At 37.3% G+C, this 21,113-nt stretch overlaps 1 protein-coding gene across 4 annotated transcripts in view; it reads right to left on the bottom strand.

Annotated features, from left to right (window-relative positions):
* Positions 1-21,113, bottom strand: part of DNM3 (dynamin 3) — a 179,940-nt gene that overhangs the window by 110,429 nt on the left and 48,398 nt on the right. For all 4 annotated transcript variants that reach the window (XM_059821696.1, XM_059821693.1, XM_059821694.1 and 1 more), the window contains one exon: positions 14,291-14,404. In XM_059821696.1, the coding sequence (XP_059677679.1) occupies positions 14,291-14,404 (114 nt within the window). The remainder of the gene's footprint in view (positions 1-14,290; positions 14,405-21,113) is intronic.

Below are 21,113 nucleotides of genomic sequence, written 5' to 3'. Positions count from 1 at the left end.
TGAACATAATTTCACATTGTAACTCGGGGGATTTTCTGCAAATTGAGACTACTTTTTTGCGTTTGTTCACTCTCATTGGCATTTAATTCTCCACTCACTTTGTTCACTCAGCTACAAAAATCAGACCCTGGAGGTAGTTTTGCATGGGTTTTTTGCTATGATGGCAATGACAGCCTATCCATACTGTTCCCTGTGTCCTAAGCCTACCTGTTTCTAATCCTCTTAAATCATGATTTAGCTTATTGAGTGCTGAAAAGGGTCAACCTTTACCGCTGGATGTGCGCAAAAACCTAGAACAAATCATGGCAGACACCCTTCTGTTGCAGAATTTAAAAAACAACTCTGTTCAATTGTCTGCTATTATTTGAACTTATTTACCAGCTGCAAACATCCCACTTACTGTTCTGTACTTCCCTGGATCGTATCTACAGCTTTTGAAAAAATAGAGATATAAAATTTACAATTGTCCAGACACTTTCTACAATGTCTTTTTTTAATGTAAAAATGCACATTAGCAGCAATTCAGCCACTTCACTGGTGTAAATGGAGCCTAGAATGTTTTACAAACAAAAAGAAGCATATAGCTCCCGTTCCAGCCACACACTTCATGACCGTTTCAAAGATGCCCATCCCGTTCAGTATGAAGGATGGCCTGGCACTACACTGCTGTCTGCCAGGAAAAGAAAACAATCCAGCAAAAGTATAGCTATTTTCTTTTTCATGGTAGCCCTCCAAATAAGCATTAATGAAGAAGTTGGACTTTTCAAAATCGTTAGTTTCCTCCAAGTTAAAAATCAAAGAATATTTTAGGCTTGTGGAAAAGAATTTAATCATTGGGCTGAGTTCATAGGCACGACAGAAATGTCAGCATGATGATAAACTCATGAAAAATAGAAGTTTATCACTACCTTTGGAAGGCACTTAGGATAAGCTCTGGGTAACAATTTATTATTGATAATAATGACTCTCTGAGTCAAGATTACTGCAACCATGAAAGCAGCCTGCCATTTAAGAAACTACAGCTAAACAAGAGCCTCAGAAGTTGATCGGAAGCAGTTTTAAATCCCACAGTATAGCTGGGGAGCTATTTAGTGGAAGATTTCAAATATTTTAAGTATAGTCTGAACTTGGTATCAGAAGGAATGGAAATGTCGATTGCTTTTTGGGTCTATTCCTTTCCAAACAGAGATCAAGTGGAAAAGGAGGGATTGGGTCTAAATGTCTAGCACAGATGCATGTAACTAGCTGAGCAGCCCTTAGGAAGGAAAGAAAATGTGCATAAGAGGTCTGAATAGCTTTGCACTATATTAGAGTTGCTCCCCAACAAGGCTGTAGTATCTTTCTGGGCACCCAGAACAACCCAAAACCCCTGTTCTTGTACGCCGTTCCTCTGAAGCTCTGCTTTTGCCAGGAAACAAAACTTACAGGGAACGAATTTCCAGGCCACAATGTGGTGAGCTATTCTGGTTCTATTTAACCATCTCAGGAAAAATTCACAGACTAATGCTGCTGCACTCGGCAGCAAGATTCAAAACTTCACTTCCCTCAGCCGCTAAGCCTGCTTCGCTCATTAACGCGTTGCCTCCTGTTTTATTCAGCCTACCTCCCCTTCTGCTGGTATGGAAAGAAGATCCCTGGAACACTGTCTTTTCTTGACAACATAATTTCTTGCTCTTGGTGGCACATGCAGCAGTTAATCTCTGATGGTTCCTCACTGAGGAAAATCTGACCCACTATACTGAGGGTCCCACTCACAAAAATCTCTCACTACTCAATCTTTCCAAAATCGTATTCTTCTTCCACAAGGCAAGCGCCAAGCAGGAATATAATAAAAAAGCCAGCTCCTACACATGCAGTGATATGCAGATGAGGAGCCCTCCTGGTTTATCCATGGTGTGCTCTACTTTCTCCGTTATAATAGCTTTATCTCTGAAAGCTCTTGCCCACCAACTCACTTTCTCTTAGGACACTGATGTGGTGCTGCTCTTTCTAAGAAAGCCAAGCACTCCGCACGTTAAACCGCTTTCTATAGCTTCTTCAAACCTCTACCTTCACTAATTAAACAAAAAACCTCCACCACCGCTTGGACACACACTAGCCCACTGTGAATCCAAACGGTAGAATCGGATGCACAATCTGAAATGGACACACAGTGTTTGGCCTGCCACCACCACAAAGCAGCCTGAAGGTCACTTTTCCTTTGCATTGGCCTGAGACTCCGATTCCAACTTCCCTGGCATCCAAGTTCACTGCATTCATTCTCCCTGAAGTTAGAGTTCTGCAACCTGCCCTGTGCATGCCTCTAGGAGCTATGGCTCTCACAGAATCTGCCATCACCTAGGAAGAACCGAATCAGGCAGAAGTTATTTAGGACACTAGAGCTCACAGCACACATTTCGATTTACATACATTCCTGCCCAGGAAGTTGGTGAAGATCTACCTTTCAGAATATACTCCTAGTACTGACATTTGCCTCAGACTTCTAGGCAGAAAAAAGGTCTACTGGAAACAATTCCATACAGTGTGTATACAGGTTTGACTTCAGAAGAGCTAACTTGATTATGTTAGCTGTTGTTTTAGACCATGGGCTAAGGCAGATTAAAAAAAAAAAAAAAACAACCCACAAGTACAACACTTAGATTCAACAGCACAAGTAACAAAGGAAAAAAGTTTACAGGAGAACAAGGATTGTTGCCTGTGGGGAGAATATCTTAAAATCTACGGTAAAGTCATACTTGGCAAAATTCAATAGATCTGGTAAACATCAAAGATAAAATTTAGCAGAATAATTCCACCAAGCACCATTAAAAGAAAAATGGGACCAGCAGGGTTACCAGTGAAAAACAATGCCAGGCCTAATAGCACTGATCTACCAGAAGCAATTTATTATGACACCAGAAATAGCTATTTTCACAGTGGATGCTTGAAATGAAAACTTTAAAGCTTCTTTAAGTCTTGAGCTATAGCAAAGTATTCAACCAGCCAGCCAAAATAGCTGAAGGGAAATAGGAAGGCCACATGTGGAACTAATTACTCATGTAGAGGCTATGACAAAGAACATTTCTCCAGACTTTTCATGGGGGCTTCACTTTCAGGAAGTAACTCTAATTACTGTTCAAGTCTCGGCAGCCTGCATGCCGCTGACAGTTCCAAGAAAAAATGAACCTATTTGCCCTTTTCTTGGTCTGAAACGCCAAAATAGAAAAGCACAACTAGAGTCATTAAATAGAAAGAAAATAAGCACTGGCTTTTTTGCATTAGCTTCCCGAGCAGAATCCTTTTTATAAATTTGGTTTTTCAGCCTTCACAAAACAGCAAATTCTGCGTCTACGTTAACTCGCTCTCCGTTGGCTGCAGTGAAACTGTACATCTTGACTTTTTACAGCTTTTCCATACTGGGGCCCACTTCCTGCCCAGTTGAAGAAAAAAATCTGGCCTGAAGATGAAATGACTGCTTAACATTACACTAAAACATCTGGTACCATTTTATACACAGACCCATGTCTGAGAGCAGGCAATTCTAGCGGTCTCACCAGCGGCACAGTGCATACCCAAACCTCCCCAGGGTGACATCATCCCATATATGGACTCTCAGGCCCAGCCCTCCCCCTTTTCCTGGTCCTAAATTCATTGCCAGATCCCCAGTCTGCTGCAAATGTGCCACGTCAAGACTGGAAATCACAGCACTTCAGTGTGTTTCAGTGAGTGCTGCAGAGTGTGAGGGAGAGCCGAGCACAACCCGTGATGCAGGAAGGCAGTTTTTCCCTGAGACTAAAAGAGGATTTAAAATAAATAAATAGACGCGTCCGGAGATCCTGCTCCGTCGCCCCAGTGTTCAGACTACCTGTTCAGGACAATGCTGTTGTACAGTAGTCTGCACATTGGTTAGACTGGGCAAGGGAAAGCAGCGGCATGGACTATTGGGGACGCAAGTTGCTATTGCCAAGGAGAAGACAGTTATTGCTCCTTTCAGATCTCATATACAGTATTTTTCTTCACAGGTTTTGCACACTAGGGAATAAGAAACGCTAAGGGACACTGTGAAAAAGGAGGACTTCAGAATAAAGCGGGGAAGACATTCTGGTAAGGCCTACTTTGGAAGAACACCTGGCCTATGACCTGGCGAACCTAGGTGACTCCCCTCCCCCCTTCCTCCAGTCATCACTGCAAGAAAGATGGAGCTCTGACGGTTTACTAAAACCTATGCAAGAAATGAGAGAGGTATATTGCCTAGAGGTATACTACCTAGAGAAGTGTACAAGAGTAGACTTAAAGTTGGTCATTTCTTTTTTTTCTTAATTTAAAATAAAGCTTTTTTTTCCCCCACAAACTAAAAAGGTAAATTTAATATTTTTTTTAACTTGTAGCAATCAGTATAAATACTTAAGGAGTATATAATTTTTTTTAATGCAGAAAAGGCTTGCTAGAAGTATGTATTCTGAATAGCTCTTCTTGTGAACTATGATCTGAAGATCAATTTTAAGAAATTACTTTTTCTTAAAGTAATAAAATAATAGAAGAGAATGCATGAATATTCTTTTACATTATTGTAACCTTTGGAAGAACTGTACTTAGATTTTATATGTAGCTGAAACTTCTTTGCAAGTAACCTATGCTATATGTGCTAATGAAAACTGGGAGGGAAACCATAGGAAATCTATGACTACTCCATGCTAGGCTTCTGCTGTGTAGAATACGAAATCTTTGACGGTCAGGAAAAATTACCTCTGAAAGTTCAGGATGCAATGGGAAAAAACCAACAACTAAATAAAACGGGAAAAAACAGCTTTCCATCCCAATACCTGGCTGGCCATTGCCTATAAGTGATCAGCACCGATTGATTGTTGCTGCTCTCACATATACTTTGAATCGCTGATATTTCTTCTAACATTCAAAATAATAAGTTACTTTGTCCTGAATCCCACTGATAAAAATGGAATTTGTAAACGAATGCAGAAGTTTGCTTTGGTGAATTTCCAGCTGTCCTGGTAGGGGAAAAAAACCCTCAGGCTGAATGAAATCCCCACGGACAAAATAATACAAAAAGTCTGGGCTGCAATTTGATACCAGCTGAACTCCAGAGTCAGCTCCCCTAAAGTTAACACTAGTAACAAACTACCGCAAACGGAAAAAAAAATCCCATCTATATGGTGCTCATTATTGCCAGGAAAGATTTGAATAGCTATACTACAGAAAGAATTACTATAAATATGCAGCCATTAGTATTATAACCAGCCAGTTTTGCAGAATGCGTGTTATGTTTTAGACAGCCTTGATGCCGTCCAGGTTTTTTTTTTAAAATATGTATATTATTATTACCTTTCTCATTGCTCCTTCAATAATCAATAGAAGTCCTGTTGGGGAGAGATGGTTGCGTAGCATTAGTGTGACTGTGCCTATAGTAGCTGTCTTAAAGGCTACGAAGCAAGAACCAGCACTGTCATTTCCCTTAGCCTCCTATCAAAGCTTAGGTATTTTGACTAAAAGAATTCTTTTTTAATGTGTATATACACTTACAGGTTATCCACCCTCTCTTCCTTTATTTTGCGCAAGATTATCTTTAGGATTAAAATAGCAGGATTTAATCCATTATAGTATGAGTGGACAGAATTTTTATTCTTGTTCTACTTTAAAGTGGGGTTACAACACATAGTTAAATGCAGTTATTAATAGAAAATCTGAAGACACAGGAAGAAATTAAAGGAATGGAACCAGATTCAAACTTGCATTAATATTTCTCAATCTCTCTTTAAGGATGATTGCTGTTTTAGGCATAGCAAATCTGAAAAGTTTTATGACTTAGATTTTGTTTAAGCGGTAAAAAAAGTTTTCAAATCTTGTTAAGAAACTTGCTCAGTTATGCTTTCAAGGGGAATATGATCGTTTGCAAATATTTTTTCTATCTAGTGCTTACTTGCATAGCTACTTTTATTTTTTTATGATTCTGATCTAGAAACTAAGAAAGGAAGTATTGTTATGCAGTCAATAATAGGCTCTCAGTGAAAATACTGTTGAAGATAGCCTGCGTTAACTTTTGCTAAATAAGCAAGGACAATGAAAACATATGGAACTCGTGTTTCTCTTATCTCTAGTCCACTATTTGCATTAATCTTTATTTTAAATGACCTTTCTGGATTTAGGAAGTGATTCCCCTCCCATACACCCATGACTCTTCAAAGTTACATTTTTAGACTGTAAGGCTGAGATCTAGGAGGCCCCCTTGGCATGGGGCTTGGAAAGGAGGCGGTGGGGGGAAATGCAGTGTGCAAAGCAACAGATCGGGAAAGAAAGCCTGTATTGTTAGGAATGAATAAGGAAGTATATCTACGTCGGCTCAGTAATCAAAACATTTTCAAAGTTAATTAAGCGATTCTGTGGTTCTTAGAACAGTGCTGGTTTAGTTGAAACAAGTTCTAGTTGATCATAATCATACAAAAAAGATTTCTTTAGTTCTAAAACAAGAGGTTTTAAATATGCATGGCAACAAAGACAAGATAGCTGTATACAAATATTTCAAGAGGGGAAAAAAAAAACCAACCCAAACATTACCTTTGCCAATCACTGAAAAAATTAGCAGGATCCAATGCATGCTACATCATTGTGAGAGTTCTGTAAAACCAGGACGATCTCAATGCTTAAGCCTGTTGTATGAACTAAATGATACAGTTCATATTACCACAGAATGCACAAAAACAGGAAAAGCAAATTAAAGCCAGTGTGAACATTTAAATAAGTGAGTGTTTCAATATAATGGACTTTCACCTCTAAGGAGAATAATTTTTTTTAGTACACTCAACAAAATTAAATAGGAAGAGGAAAAAAAAATATTTCAAACCTTTTCTATATATTCCTTTAATGTAAAAAAAAAAAAGGAAAAAGTCAAAGAGGGTGGGGAAAAGTCACTTAACTTTACAGAAATAAATATAGATCAAATAAGCATCCAAATGTGAAAAAAACCTACTTACTATAAAAAAAACCAGGTCATTTGACATTTTTCTGCCTTGTCATTAAGATGCATGTTATCTTCTGTATTACCGTTACCAGTGCTATTTAACGCATCTGTACTTTCAGAAGGCTAAAAGACACTGCTATCCTCTCCACGCTCCTTGCCCCCCTTCCTGTACTATCACCGTGCGTCCAGACATTTCTGCAGACCACCCAAGTATCATTGCTATATGGAAAATATTATAACCAAAATAGCGAAATACTTGCATAAAAATTCCAAACTTCTAAATAGAATGTTATATTATTACAATCTTCTAATCAAAATCTGTTAAGCAGATTGGAAAATAAAAAGCCCTAAATCTTAGTGTGGTTTTTTTTAAAATAATAAATTTTAATCAAGAGAATAACTTCACTTTTATTTGCAAAAGGCTTTGCTTCCTGAACTGTACTTTATTTAAAAAAAAAAATCCTAATTGAAATAATATTAAGGGTCAGGTTTAAACCTACAAAAAGACAGGAAATGCCACAGTTAAGAATGAAACTTTCCTGAATAATGCTACTGTACTTCAGTACTGCATTTTACGCTGCATTGCAAAACAGTATCTAAAAATAACAACCTGCCCTTAAATAAAAAGTCCTGATCACAGCTGGAGAGAATACAATTCTCAACTCAATTTCCAAGCTACCAATATTTAAAGTCAGATCCTTAATATAGGTTTCTGTAAATATAATAATGGCACTAATGAATTTTTTTTTGTTACGAGTATTCTAAAACATTCTCGAGCCCTTTACTGACTCAATGAATCAGATACAGCACCCAAAAATGTTCAGCCCTTTTAGCAAATCAACTACAATTTCAAGGAATATCAGTTTTTAAACAAGAATCAAGTGGAGATAACTATCCAGTCATTAGTAGTACCCAGTGAATTAATTGAAAGCAAAATAAATTTGCCTCAGTTCAAATGTAAAGCTCTTCGCTGTTTCTTTGATGAATTCTCCTTGTGTACAGTTATTAGAAAGACCGCACAATCTTTCCAATTACAACTTTTACTCCCAGAATAACTTCCCTGCTAGTCGTTAATAGAAAAGCTATTAATTAAAATGCATAATTTTGTTCTTCCGATCCTTTTATGCTATAGGTTGCCAATTAATTTTACTGTACAATTCTTTGTTATTTCAAGGATCCATAAGACAGAAACTGAGACCTAATTTTCTCCCAGACTAAAGACCTTTGATTTCTTTAACAACTAAATGTAGACATCAAATTTGATGAAATCTATTAAAAAAAAGTAGTGTTTTAGATTTGTTTTAAAAGTACTTCTAATTTGCCACTTTTGTTTTTCTTTAAAATGGTCAAGCGGGTAGGAAGACATGCCAACTTAAAGCATACAAAAATTTAAGTAAGCATATTATAAAGTCAAAGTAAGAATATTTTATGTCTTGGAATTAATTTTTCATGTCTGAATTAGCTAGTCATGTTTTGTGCTTGATTCATCTTTTTAAGACATCTTATTCCATCTTGTTAGGTTCAAGAAAAATTTTATTCATAGAATTGATAAACTTAATTTGTACACTTCAACTTGTATATTAGCTAAAATGCATCTTTATGGCAAAATAATGATTAGACCTAGAACACCTGAATAATTACATACTAATTTATTATTAGTCTAATCTAAAACCTCAACACCATCCCCACCTTTAGCCTTTTGGTAAATTCATCCCTTTTATAATCAGTTTTCAGGCTGGAACTTAAGTGTTTTGCTGCTATTCTGTATGGGATATGTTTGAGAATGGTTTGAAAGCACAAGTTTATTGCTTACCTATGGAGGCACTAGCGAGCAACAGTGATTTAAGAACACCATTATAAACCAGAATCATTTAATCTGTATAGAAAAGTAGTACAACTATTTTTCCCCTTTTAAGCTTCCAATGTGTTTTATACCTTTTGAAATAACACCCTTGCATGCTTTTGATCTATAGCATAGTCTATGTTTAACCAAAAAAACCCTACTGAAGCTCTACAAAGTTATTTTGTTTTCTTACAGAGTACAGATCTTGAGAGAAAGCTAAATTTAAATAACATCCAAAGAAAAATACTAAAGAAATATCATTATAAGTATAGCTTTAACATATTAGCAAAATAGATATAAAATGCAACCAGTTTTCTTTCCAGCACATTCCCTTTAACTGGGTTAATGTGCAAGTGGTTGCCTCCATTTATACAGAAAGATTTTTATTTTTAACATGCAAGATTGTTGTACTTATCTGCTCCTAGAAAATATGTACTGTATAAACATATCCTTTATCTTGAACTTCAGTATTTCTGTGCTTCCAGGAAGAGTAAAACCATCTGGTTAAATTACTATGTGTGACTAAAATATGCAGGCAAAATCCTGTATGAATTGCATATAAAATAAACCATGGCTTCAATCCTTTTTGTTTTTCCAAATGTTCAGTGTGACCAGTCTGTTGAAATCGCATCTCTGATATATATCAGCACAATGACAACTAATGTACTGAAATGCTCCTTTTCCGAATAAAATCAAGTTATGTTCTTGTTCTACAGCTCCAAATGTTTTAAAGTTTAATTCTGTTATGTGTGTTCCCCCCAACAAAGCCCCCCAAACCGGAATGGTACAAACTGTTGCACACCAGCGGTGATGGCTCCAAGGGACTGGCTGGACGGAGTTGTCATGTGTCTGCCTGTCTACACTTGCTGTGCAGAACATCCTCTCACCTGTACAGCAGGCACAGACAGGCAGTCGCATGACAACCCAGCCTGAGGGACAGCCGCCAGTGGGAAACCGCTCTGACACACCAGAGCATCTTCACCAACAGCTCCAGCCAAGAGTCACTCTGGATCTCAGACGGCCGGTCAGTAACCAAGCCGCGTGCTGCAACCCACCTAGAGTCAAACCAACACTGCCTATAAAATACAATAAAACCCACTGCTGAAATTTTTACTGTGCTTCCTATAGTACTCTTTTCCTAGTTGTTCTCATTAACTCACTAACAATAAGTTTTATTTATACGCAGCTTTGCGGCACCATTGTATGCTTCGTCCTCCCATTTACTTCTCAGGCATAACTCAAGCAACTTGCATTATTAGATTATTGTCGGTATAAAAATCGCTAACATTCCTGCTAGCCACAGAAGCCGAGAGCAGCTTATTGTGTGGCAAGTTAATTCTGTAAACATACACAATGTCAGGCCTTAGAGTAACTTCTCCCCCTTCCATTCTCTCACCTCCTCACTTATTTTCATATCTCCCTCCCAAATCACCAGAATTTTACAATTGGGAATAAACTGTGAAATTATAATACAGACTGCATCTATCACTGGATGTTGACAATACGATCCTTTCCTATTGAAACAGAATGGAAATATTTTATTTGGACATAAGACTAAATGGGATTTTTCCAATAAATGTAAATTTCACATTTTTAGAAGTTCTTATCCTAGAGCCCAGCTTGGCAACCTTTTCACACCAATAAAGCCAGCGAGATCTCTGGATACTTTGGAAAGAATAATAAAATCCCATTCTCTGACCATGCCCTGTAAAAATGCTACACCACTTTATAAATGGCATCCTTTTGTTTACAATAAAGAGCTTTTTCATTCACAAGCTAGAATGCATTCCACATTCCTAAAGTCCATTTTATCCTAATGTAGAAGTGGTTAATTCACAAACTTCATATTTGCAGGTTGACTCTCAAATGAACCTTAGCACAAAAGCTTACAGCTTTTTGTGCTGCTTAACAAAACAGTAACAAATGAGAGCTAAAATGCTCAGATTTAATCTCGTGTGTGTGTAGGCATGTCTTTAGCTAGTATTACATGGAATACTCTACAAAAAATAAATCTGTATTTGTGAGGTTAATGAATGTGCTAATCTTGCACTTATTGACAACAGCCTCAAAGTGGTACACAGCATTTTCCTTGCTTCATTTTAAGCAAGTGGAAAAGCACAAAATCATGATACTCGTCATGCAGCAAAGTTATGAACACAAGCAACTATATGCAGGATCAGAAACTAATCCAGATTAATATTCACATAATTGATAGTATAACTGCTTTAACCACAATGTTCAAACATCAACTTGATATTTCCATAATTACAAGCCTAAAAAGCATTCTTAGGCACTGATTCCCACCTCAGGAATAAAATCCTGTCGTATGTTTGAGCAGCAACAAAACCACATCAGGAAACCAATTGTTTCTTTTCTAATACTAATATCATACAACAAATTTTGAAATCTTTTGCCAAAGTAACTTGCTTCAAAATGCATTCCACTGTGGGTTCTTCACTTATAAAAGCTGCAGCTCACAAATAAAGGAAATTATTTACATCCTTCTAATGGCACTAGCAAGAAACCACTTGCATTCAGAGAGTGATTTTCATCTCGGAGTAAATTCCAGACTATAGAAAATGGGCTCAGCTTACACTAGAGGGGGTACACAGCCCAAGAGGTCCTAGCAAGCACTGTAGCATTGTAAAGCACATTGTCAGAGCTCTCTGCTACACAAGCTGCTACAACATTCCTTACTCAGGGGCAGAGGCGCAGGAGGAACAAACTCATCACTGTGGCAAGAGAACAGAGGTCAGACCTGACTTTCTGCATCTTCCCCAGCTGCGACGGAGAGGCTCTTGCCACTATGCAAGGACTGCAGAAGTGACCGGCCCAAGTGGGAGGCACAGGGGATCTGAACTCCCTTCGACCTCACAGTGTGCACAGCCGTACTGAGCCCAGGCACAGTCCAGACCCGTAAATGTGCGTATCACTTCACACATCACTGAAGACTACCTATCTTACCAGGGTGGAAATACAACAGCATGCAGCCATTTCAATAATCATCTGAGAACAAAATGTGACAACTACCAAACCAAGCTGAAAGTGAGGAGAACATTTTAAGGAGACAAAATGTAATTATAAAAATTGGAATTCAGCCAGAAGAGCAAATATTTGCTGCTTTGTTTTCAGAAGCCGGTGGTTCTATTTCTGAAACAAGTGACTCGTCTTTTGACTAACCTAATGGTCAAGCTGTGGCTTTGACCTTCTTCAGAAAGCATCTAAAACAGACCTTACTTATTTTTTAAGTCCTATCGAGAAAGGCCCAGTAAAAAAAAAAAAAAAAAAAAAAAAACACCGACATAACTTTGTGAACTCTTTCCCAGGACAGAATAATCAAATTATACAGCAAATCTGTACTTAAGGAGGAACTACTTCTGCCAGCAAAGCATGGAATAGTACTACGCTATTATCTTCTCTTACCACTCTAAGAAATTCCTGAGTGATCTCCCATGTTGGCCTGAATGAACTACTGGTATTCTCATGACTCTCAAAACACAACTGTTTGGCAATTAAGAGACATTATTTTAAAATATGCGTATGGAAATCAGACAGTGGCCATCTCCCTCCATGCACTATTCTGTGATTCCCAGGTGACTCTCCCTAGCAGACTATCAAAACAAATTATTTACTTTTGAAGTTGCATAGCAGAAGACACTCCATAAGTATTTTCAAGAATTTTTATATTTCACATTAAACAAAGATCAGACTCAAAAAAGCAACATCAAAACTACCTAAAAAATGGCCACAGCACATCTTGGTTGCACCTCCAATTGCTTGAGGCAGAATACAAGAAGGTGTGTTAACCTCACTACATCACTTATTTTAGTTACAGTTACTGTACAGTACTGTACAGTTATTGTACCTAATCTAAGACAACAACTTCTATTAGCTTCAATGTAGATCACAAAAAACAGCAGCCTCAAATTTTCAAATTCATAAAGGTATTTCTGCATTTCTTTTTAATTCATTTTTATGTCATTGCAATAAAATACTTTAAATTATATTTTAGTAATCTGAGAATAAAACTTCCCCTCTTGACACTTAGCACTTGGCTCCTCCCCTCAGTCTGACATGCACTCATTTTCCTGTTACAGTAAACACATTTGAGTCCTTTTAAAACTTAAAGAAAAGGGCAAAGGGCAAAATCTTCAGGATTAACCTAATTTGTCCCTCAATCTTAAAGTCTATCCCAAATGGCTACTGACTCGGGAAAAAACACTACTGACCAGTGCAGTTTCCACCATCAGCAGTATTACTGAAGTAACTACCTATGATAAGTACCACATTCTGGATTCGCAGGACTCAGCAGAGCTCTGGCTTACGTACATGCATTGCAGGACCTCTCCCCAATGGTTCTAGAAAATTCACTGCAGTAAAACACTAAGTTTAAACAGAATATGAATTGTCTGCACAGTCCCCATCAAACAACTCCCTGTTTTGTTGGGGTAAGCCAGTGTTTTGATTATTACTTAGAATAAAATGGAAAGATTGAGTGATGTTTTAGAACTCATTTAAAACTCTCTCTTTACCTGTGCCTCTTCCAGCCAATGAACTGCTTCACCCTAAAAATCACTAAATTTTTGCTGAAAACATTTCACTTAAAAAGTTTAAAAAAAGTTAAAAAAAAAAAGTCCTATCAGTTTCTAAATGCAGCCCAATTTTTCTACAAAAACCAACACAAACCTTAAAAAAACACAAGGGGTTTACTGTAAAGCTGATACTGCACATAATAGTCCCATTTTAACCTTCAAAAATTAACAAGACTGCTGGAGTCTTGGATAGAGCGGGTCATTACCAACATTGTTGAAAAAATAATGAAACAGAACAGACGAGCTGCCTAACAACATATTCAATAAAGTGAGCAACCTGGATGTCCTGCTTATCATAGAAATGCTTTTTCCAGTTTTCATATTGCTTACCTCAGATTTACTGATCAGCAGCGACATATCTTACCAAGGTGCATTTTTTGTCAAATTTGAAAATCCGTACCAACCGGCTACAGAACTCCGCAGACAGGCTTCTCATCCTCTCAGAATATGAGGCCAGAGAACAATTGTTATCACTAAACCAACTGCTGTAGTTACTTTCAGAAGTAACTTTACCTAGACAATTTATGATCAACTTACAGCAGACGTGCAAGAGCAGTCCAAACAGGCATAGAACAATAACCAGAACATTCCAAACAGGCTTTTTTTTTTTTTCCAGACCAATGTGTAGAAACCACAGGAAGAGAGGAAAAAATAAAACAAAAACCAAACAAAAACACCCCACACAACACCCTGTATTTATGTTACGAACATTTCAACAGAAGTCTTAAAGGGTCAGCATTCTCCATGAATCAAAACCAGAAAATTTAAAGAACAGAGGTAAAACCTTAAAACATTCTTTCAGTTCAAGTCTGTACAAGCTGATTTAATATTTTAAGCTGATATCAGAAGACAAAATAAATATTGGGGTTTTTCCCCATTAGAAAAAAGTTCTTCATTCCTTACCTCATCATCTTTATACCAGGACAAGCTTTCTGCAGTTAGAACGAACCAGTATTCTTTGGATCCTCCTTTCATGATGCCAATATTGTTGATGGTCAGCCAACCTTTCCGGATGACCTGTGCAGAGGTGCAGTCAGGTGCAAGTTTAGTTCGTTACTCACTTGACATATTTCTGCTGCTGCATTCATTCTTTTAAATAAAGACTTGCTAAATAAAACAAGAACAGGTGCACTTATTCAGTCTCTGGCAAATTCAAGAGTTTTTGCAGGTTCCTATCATTCAAGAAAAAAAAAAAAAAACAAACACAAACCACGTAACAAAGTGATACAGTGTTTTCATTCCAAAAGTTGGAGAAAGAGAGAAGCCTAAGTATTATCATGTTGTACTTACAGCAAGTATGAGTGCATTAAGGATCATGTAAACTTGACGATATTTATTTGCTGTATAATAACACATTGTAAAAGTCCATACAACTTTATATACGATTATTCTAGTCTAATTGTTAAGGTCATTTGTAAAGTTGGATACTAGGAAAAGCACCTAGATTCTAGCAAAGCGAGTGGCTTATGGCATGCATTGGAAATTTTCAGAAGGGGTTGAATCAAGTGACAAAGCAAAGAGATCTTCTACAGTTAATCTGAAATTAAGATAGGAAGTGGTAAGGAGAGGAATATGAGAGCTATTTTCCACTCATAAGGTAGAAGAGGAAAAGAAAAGAGGGGAAAAAAAACCAACCCTAAGGTGGCAATAAAAATAAGGGGGAAAAGGAGTAAAGCACAATGTTATAAAATAGATACAAGCCAAAGATGAAAGAACAGATGGGAACAGCATACCTATAAATACTAAGGCCAGGAGCCTACATCATACAAAGAGAAAGAGGGACAAGAGAAAACTTAAGAGGAACGAGACAACTCCAGAGGTGAAGAAGAAAGAATGGTTATGAGAACTGGTTTATGGATGATACAGAAACTTTCAATTTTATTGGAACATTTATTGTTTTCCAATACATATATAAGAAAGCAAATGTTCCTTCCTATCATACTCTGAACAAGACAACAGAACTTTCCCAGCCACACAGATGCAGGGAACCTCAGCCGTTCTGTTTCTCCCCACAGCAACACTCTTTACTTGCCTATGAAGTATTGAGATGGAAAGAAGAAGTGCTCAGAGAAGCCCTTCAGAATTCCCTCAACAAGTTGCACAAGCACGGACTTGTGTGATCAAACATGAGTTTCCTCTTGCTTTTAGAGAAATACACGAGACTGTGACATTCCTCTCATAGGGCTTTACAAGACTAGTAACTCCAATATCAACAGATAACCAGAGAAAAAACACTGCTCAATATCTATTCCTTGTCATCTATAAAAGTTTCAGAACCGGAATTCACTCCCATTCAGCATGCACGTTCATGTAAGCTCCCTGAAAAAAAAACCAGCTTTGGTATTGCACAGAGCAAGGGACTAAGTTACATTTGGTAACCAAAGAAATCAGAAGTTGCACCTGAAAAGCTGGTAGAAGTATCGGTAATGCCCATAATCTGAGAGTATCAATTTCCTTTCAAATAAAATGATGATGTTTTCCCACTCACTACCAACCAGGCCAGCAGTGTAAGAAAACCACTGAAGATCCAAAAACAGTGTACAGGTTTTCAGCCTATAAGAAAATTGTTAAGAAAGCATAGATTTTGTTCTGAAGACTCAGTAAGCTGTGAGAGAACTGGACATGACTCCCATAGAGAGACTCAAGGGTATAGCACGAGCAGACTGGATGGAATAGCTTGTACCACAAAGGTTTCTGCAGAAGTTTGGCATTATTTTTAATATTCATGTTCATTGGGAAAAATAATTAAAAAAAATAAGTGGAGAGGGAGCATTACTGAGTACAAATAGACATGGAATGCTTGTCCAAGTGCAAGTTAAGGGAAACATACAGATATGAACTTGATTACCCATCAAATCCTCATTTTATTTCACGATGTTTATTGAAGTAAACTTTTAACAGGAAACAAACAACATGCATATATAGCCAGTGTACTGGCCTTCAGGAAGCTACCACAGAACAAGTTGTGGAACCAAGCTAATTTCATTTTTTTCTGCACTGAACTACACAAATGCAAATGGAAGATATTTTAGGAAAAACCCAGGAAATTAGGGTTCCCCAACCACTTGAACTTAGCTCCACAACAAGGTGAGCTGTATTTGTACAGCAGAGTAAATACTTCACAGCAAATGTGCAAAGGTGGTTATTCCTATGTTATAAAGAAACTGAAATAAGAGGCTATGAGAGAGGATGCTGTTGAACCATGCCATCTGCAATTGAAAATGCAGTGCTGCTCCCTATAAAGCGCATATCCACATACAGAAAGCACAGGTAGCCAGGCCAGCACACTACTGAAAACTGGTTTGGACACACATCTTAGAGGTAAAAAGATTTGAAGACGGATGTCACAGTGGGGATAAAGAGGTGGTTTCTAGAAGCAAACGAGTAAGAAACACCTGAGTAGCATGTTCAAGAACCTTACAGGTGATGAGCAATTAAAAGGGAAGGGAAGTAGCACATTCTGCTTATTCCATTTAGTGCTTTCCCTCATCATTACCATAGGCTTTGTAGCATGTTAATAAGGGTCAAATTTTCTCAATTTGACAAGAATGCACTTGTGGTAGAGGTCTCAGAATGGACCAAGCCAAGATTTTAAAACCAAAACTATACAAGCCATTTAAGAAGTAATGAAGCTTTTAATACTTCTAATGTAGTGACTACATTAGTTGCATAGCTCCAAAAGGCTGTCTTGCTCCAGTCCAATGCATCACCCCATAGATGCATAACTATCACTAGGTGTGGACAGAGACAAGCTGATTTGCTAATACAAACATCGGTCACTGTCTTGTAAAGGAAGGAATTTGCCAGTTGTTTCCTCAAAAATCCTGTGTGCCGAGGATTAGAACCAGCTGTCATTCCCACACAACACTGTATGAAGAGCAGGGCACCACGCTATAGCAATATCTTGGGTATGTGTTTTTCATGTGCAAATTTCTAGACCTGCTTATCCATACTCCTCTGGGAAAACAGGGTACTATGTTCTCTGAAATATCCTGGACACTACAACAGATCATAATCATCCAAAATACTTGGAAGCAGTTCCATGGAATATCAAGAGAGAAAAGATGAGCTTAGTGTGCTAAGCCTCATGTTCTTTTCATTGAATTGTTCACGTTTCCCAGGCACATTTGTTAACCACAAAAAGCTACACTTTCAAAAATACTCAGTACCAGTGCTGGGGTCAGGAGGGAGGGAGATGTCTGATCAAGGTGTAAGTGCAAAACAAAGTGAGATTAAGAAACACAGTTTTACTTTTCAGAGAAGCTGAATTACACCTTAGAATCCAGCCAATTTCTCAAAAAATAACTCGAACTGTATTTTAGAAATAAGCATCCTTCCATAGGCAATAAGCAGCAAAGATTTTCAAAGAGACTTTTGAAGTTGAAAAAACTCGGGGGTGGGGGGTTGTTTTTTTCTTAAACTACTGTGTTAACTATGTTGTATAGTACTTCAGCTTGAAAAACAAAAGCAGTGTGTTTCAGCATTGTTTTCACTAGTTGGTTTTCTGGTTGGTTTGGATTTAAGAGATCCATTTCAATATTTTCTATCATATTTCTAAATGTCACTCTGTGCAAACCGGATATTAGTGACAGGAGTTATGAACTTCAGGAAGGTGAAAAATATGGGCATTGCCAGAAGCTAGTGAAGACAATATTCTGACCGGTAGTTGGACTCCATGTACAGGATGAACAAGAGATGACACAGTTCCTTCCTTCAGGGTCCCGATACCTAATCTGGGTGTCTGAAAAATGAAACTCAGAGGGTACAAATGCACATGAACAAGCCCGAAGGAAGTAATTTTCTGATAGTTCAGCTGCACAAAACCCAAATCATATCTGTTGTTCTTATTCTCCTCCACTTCACGGATAAACAGGAAAGCAGGATTTGACACAATAAGGACGTCTTATGTATTGCTGCATAACTTATTCATTCCATTAAATCAAATAAGGTATTTGTAAAAGAAATATATTAGAGAATCAGAAAGTTTTCCATTTCTTTGAAAGATGATTTCAAGATAAGCAAGAGATAAGTGAAATTGACTGGGCAGACAGAAATACAAGTGTGAAAATCATGAGGCTGGCTACTTCCGTAACAATACAAGCAACAGCATTTGTCGAGTTAACATAACTCACTATTAAAGTTGTGTTACGTAACTCCATTGAAATAATTTTGAACACACAACGCAACTCCCAGCACTACTCTATCTTCTAACCACTATCATAACAACATGTGTTACCAAATAGCAAGCACATTGAGAGAATAAAAATTGCAAAAACTACTCTGTGAGGCATCCTTACAAGCTATTGGTTTTCTGGGTTTAAATATGAAGATTCTTGCACTACAGAGGCTAAAAAGGAACAACAGATTAGAAGGGAAACCTAATACAGTATTTCACTGTAATTTGCCAAATATCAGAGCATAAACTGATCAGATCTGTTCCAATACTGAACACAACTGAGATCTTGTGACATTGCTTCCTCAAAAATCACTGCACAATTCTCACATGACTTAAAAATAATGACAGTGGCTTGAGTCTACTTTAAAGAAAAATTCAGTTTTTAGTGAAGCAAAGTACTCAGTAGTGAAAAATTGAAAGATGCTTCCAAATGTAGTTAAACAAAGATTGAGGTGATTAAGTCCATCATGAAGGAATCTTAACCTAAAAAAATCAGTATAGTTAAAGGCCATTTAGAACAGCAATACTTCTCTAGTCCTGATAAGATGAAAATTCAACAGCAGCATGTCTCATTCAAGGATATTTCAAAATTTAATATCATGTGGTTGGTCCATGGGCATCACCTCTTTTACAGAAACACTGGCATTTCTTAAAAGAACAGCCTTGATGTGATTTTTCATGACCACCTCACTGACCATGGCACAAGTTTCCATTTCCACCTACTTGCTTAAAAGAATTCTGTAAACACATTTTTTGCCTGGGTCATGCACGGTAACAGGATTTAAGTATATCTGAAGAAAAGAAGCAGCAAAGTATGCTACAAAGCAGGATTAAAAAGAAAAAAGGGGTTACTAGAGAAAAAGTTACTTATTAGCACTACAGTTCAGGCCAACTGATGGCATCTGAATGCTACTTGCGTCCACAACAAGTGAATCAGATTGCTGGCATAGCACTGTAAAAGAGGCAGGTGAAACAAAGCCTTTGAACCTAAACCTCCAAATCACTTGGACAGTGACTTGAAACTCATAGTTCAGATTAAGCCCCTTCTCCAATTACAGAGGCTACTTCAAGCACAGCAGCAGATTTTGCCACAGAAGTAAAACACAAAACAGAATTTCATATAAATTATATATAATCCTCTATAATTTAAGTGTCTTGCATTCTCCCAGACAGTATCAACGGGGCACACAGAGCAATGACACCTTCATCCTCAAAGGTTTATCATGAAGGGGAGCTTTAAACACTAAATTTTAGTCACCAAAACAAATCTCAACACACAAAATACACAGTTAAGAGTGGGTCAGCTTTCAGGAACCAGATCTTGCTAGTGTGCTGTGTAAAACCAAGCATTACACTGATTATTTCAAGCAAATGAGAAGACAGACTAACCTGTGGCTTAAAAAGAAACTTTGTGGAGTCAGCTCAAAACCTCAGGCGGTAGCAAAGAAAAGACAAACAAAAAAGGCCAAAGATTAAGCGTGAGAGGATAAATTAGTAGTAGAGGAAAAAGGAGCAAAAACATTTTAAGAGGAATTGGCATTACACTTTTTCCAAAAATGCAATATTGCTGCGCTCATTTTATTTCCGAGATACACAGAAATAGTTATCTGCATCATTCCAGTTCAAAGCAAGCTACAAAAAGAAAAGCAATGGATCGCAAATGAGCATCCCCCTGTTTTGGTAAAACTTAAATGATCTTGATCTCCCAAGACATTCAATTCAACCGCTGTTAGAATCAGTGCTGCCTAGTCCTTTTTCCTTTATTGAACATAAGTTTAGTTTATGTTTGTTTGAAATGATAACTAGTATAATTTGATGATGTGGCAACAAACTGGAAAAATGTATAAGTTTTCATCATAGATATTACCAAAGAATGCACACAATACAGAGATTTAATTCTTACATCTAACCATCACTGAAACAGGAGTAACTTGTTACAAAATTAACTGCTGTTTAGACAATTAATTCCCATTAGTAATATTAAAGGCATTCACATATTTATTTACTCATGAGGTGGAAGGGTTAGAAAAGAGTCTGTCCATGATATACTGATCCTCCTGGTGCTATGAAAAGAATGCTAAAAAGGCTTTAAATATGTCTAAGTTTATTAATAAAATTCACTTTTTCTAGCAGAAGTAATTCCTTTACACAAACAAAATACCAAGAACAGTACCTGTACCCAAAACCAGCATGTTCACTTACACAAGAGCTAATGTTTCCTTTCAGTTACCAGAAACTTATTTGCCCACCTTTCAAGAAGAGGTTTACTATGAATAGAGGCACTTACATCAGATAAAAACTGCTTTCCAGTTATATAATAAAATAAACACCAATTAGTCATTTTAGTTTGAGAAACTCAGTAAATTATAAAAGTATTAATTTTATTCAAAGTTTTCTACAACATTTTAAGTTACACTAGTTCATACTTTTAACAGCATGTTAGTAGCAGTTAAGTGATGAACTGCAATTATACTTCGTTGAGGAAGTGTTACAGACAAGAGAGTTTAACATTAAATAGTTTAGTAGCAAGTATTCAACAAACCAATGAGA

The sequence above is a fragment of the Gavia stellata genome, chromosome 10 (genome assembly GCF_030936135.1).
Source record: "Gavia stellata isolate bGavSte3 chromosome 10, bGavSte3.hap2, whole genome shotgun sequence".
Taxonomy (NCBI): Eukaryota; Metazoa; Chordata; class Aves; order Gaviiformes; family Gaviidae; genus Gavia; species Gavia stellata.
Note: the sequence above shows the minus strand (reverse complement) of the source record. Positions and strands in the feature narration are given on the sequence as shown.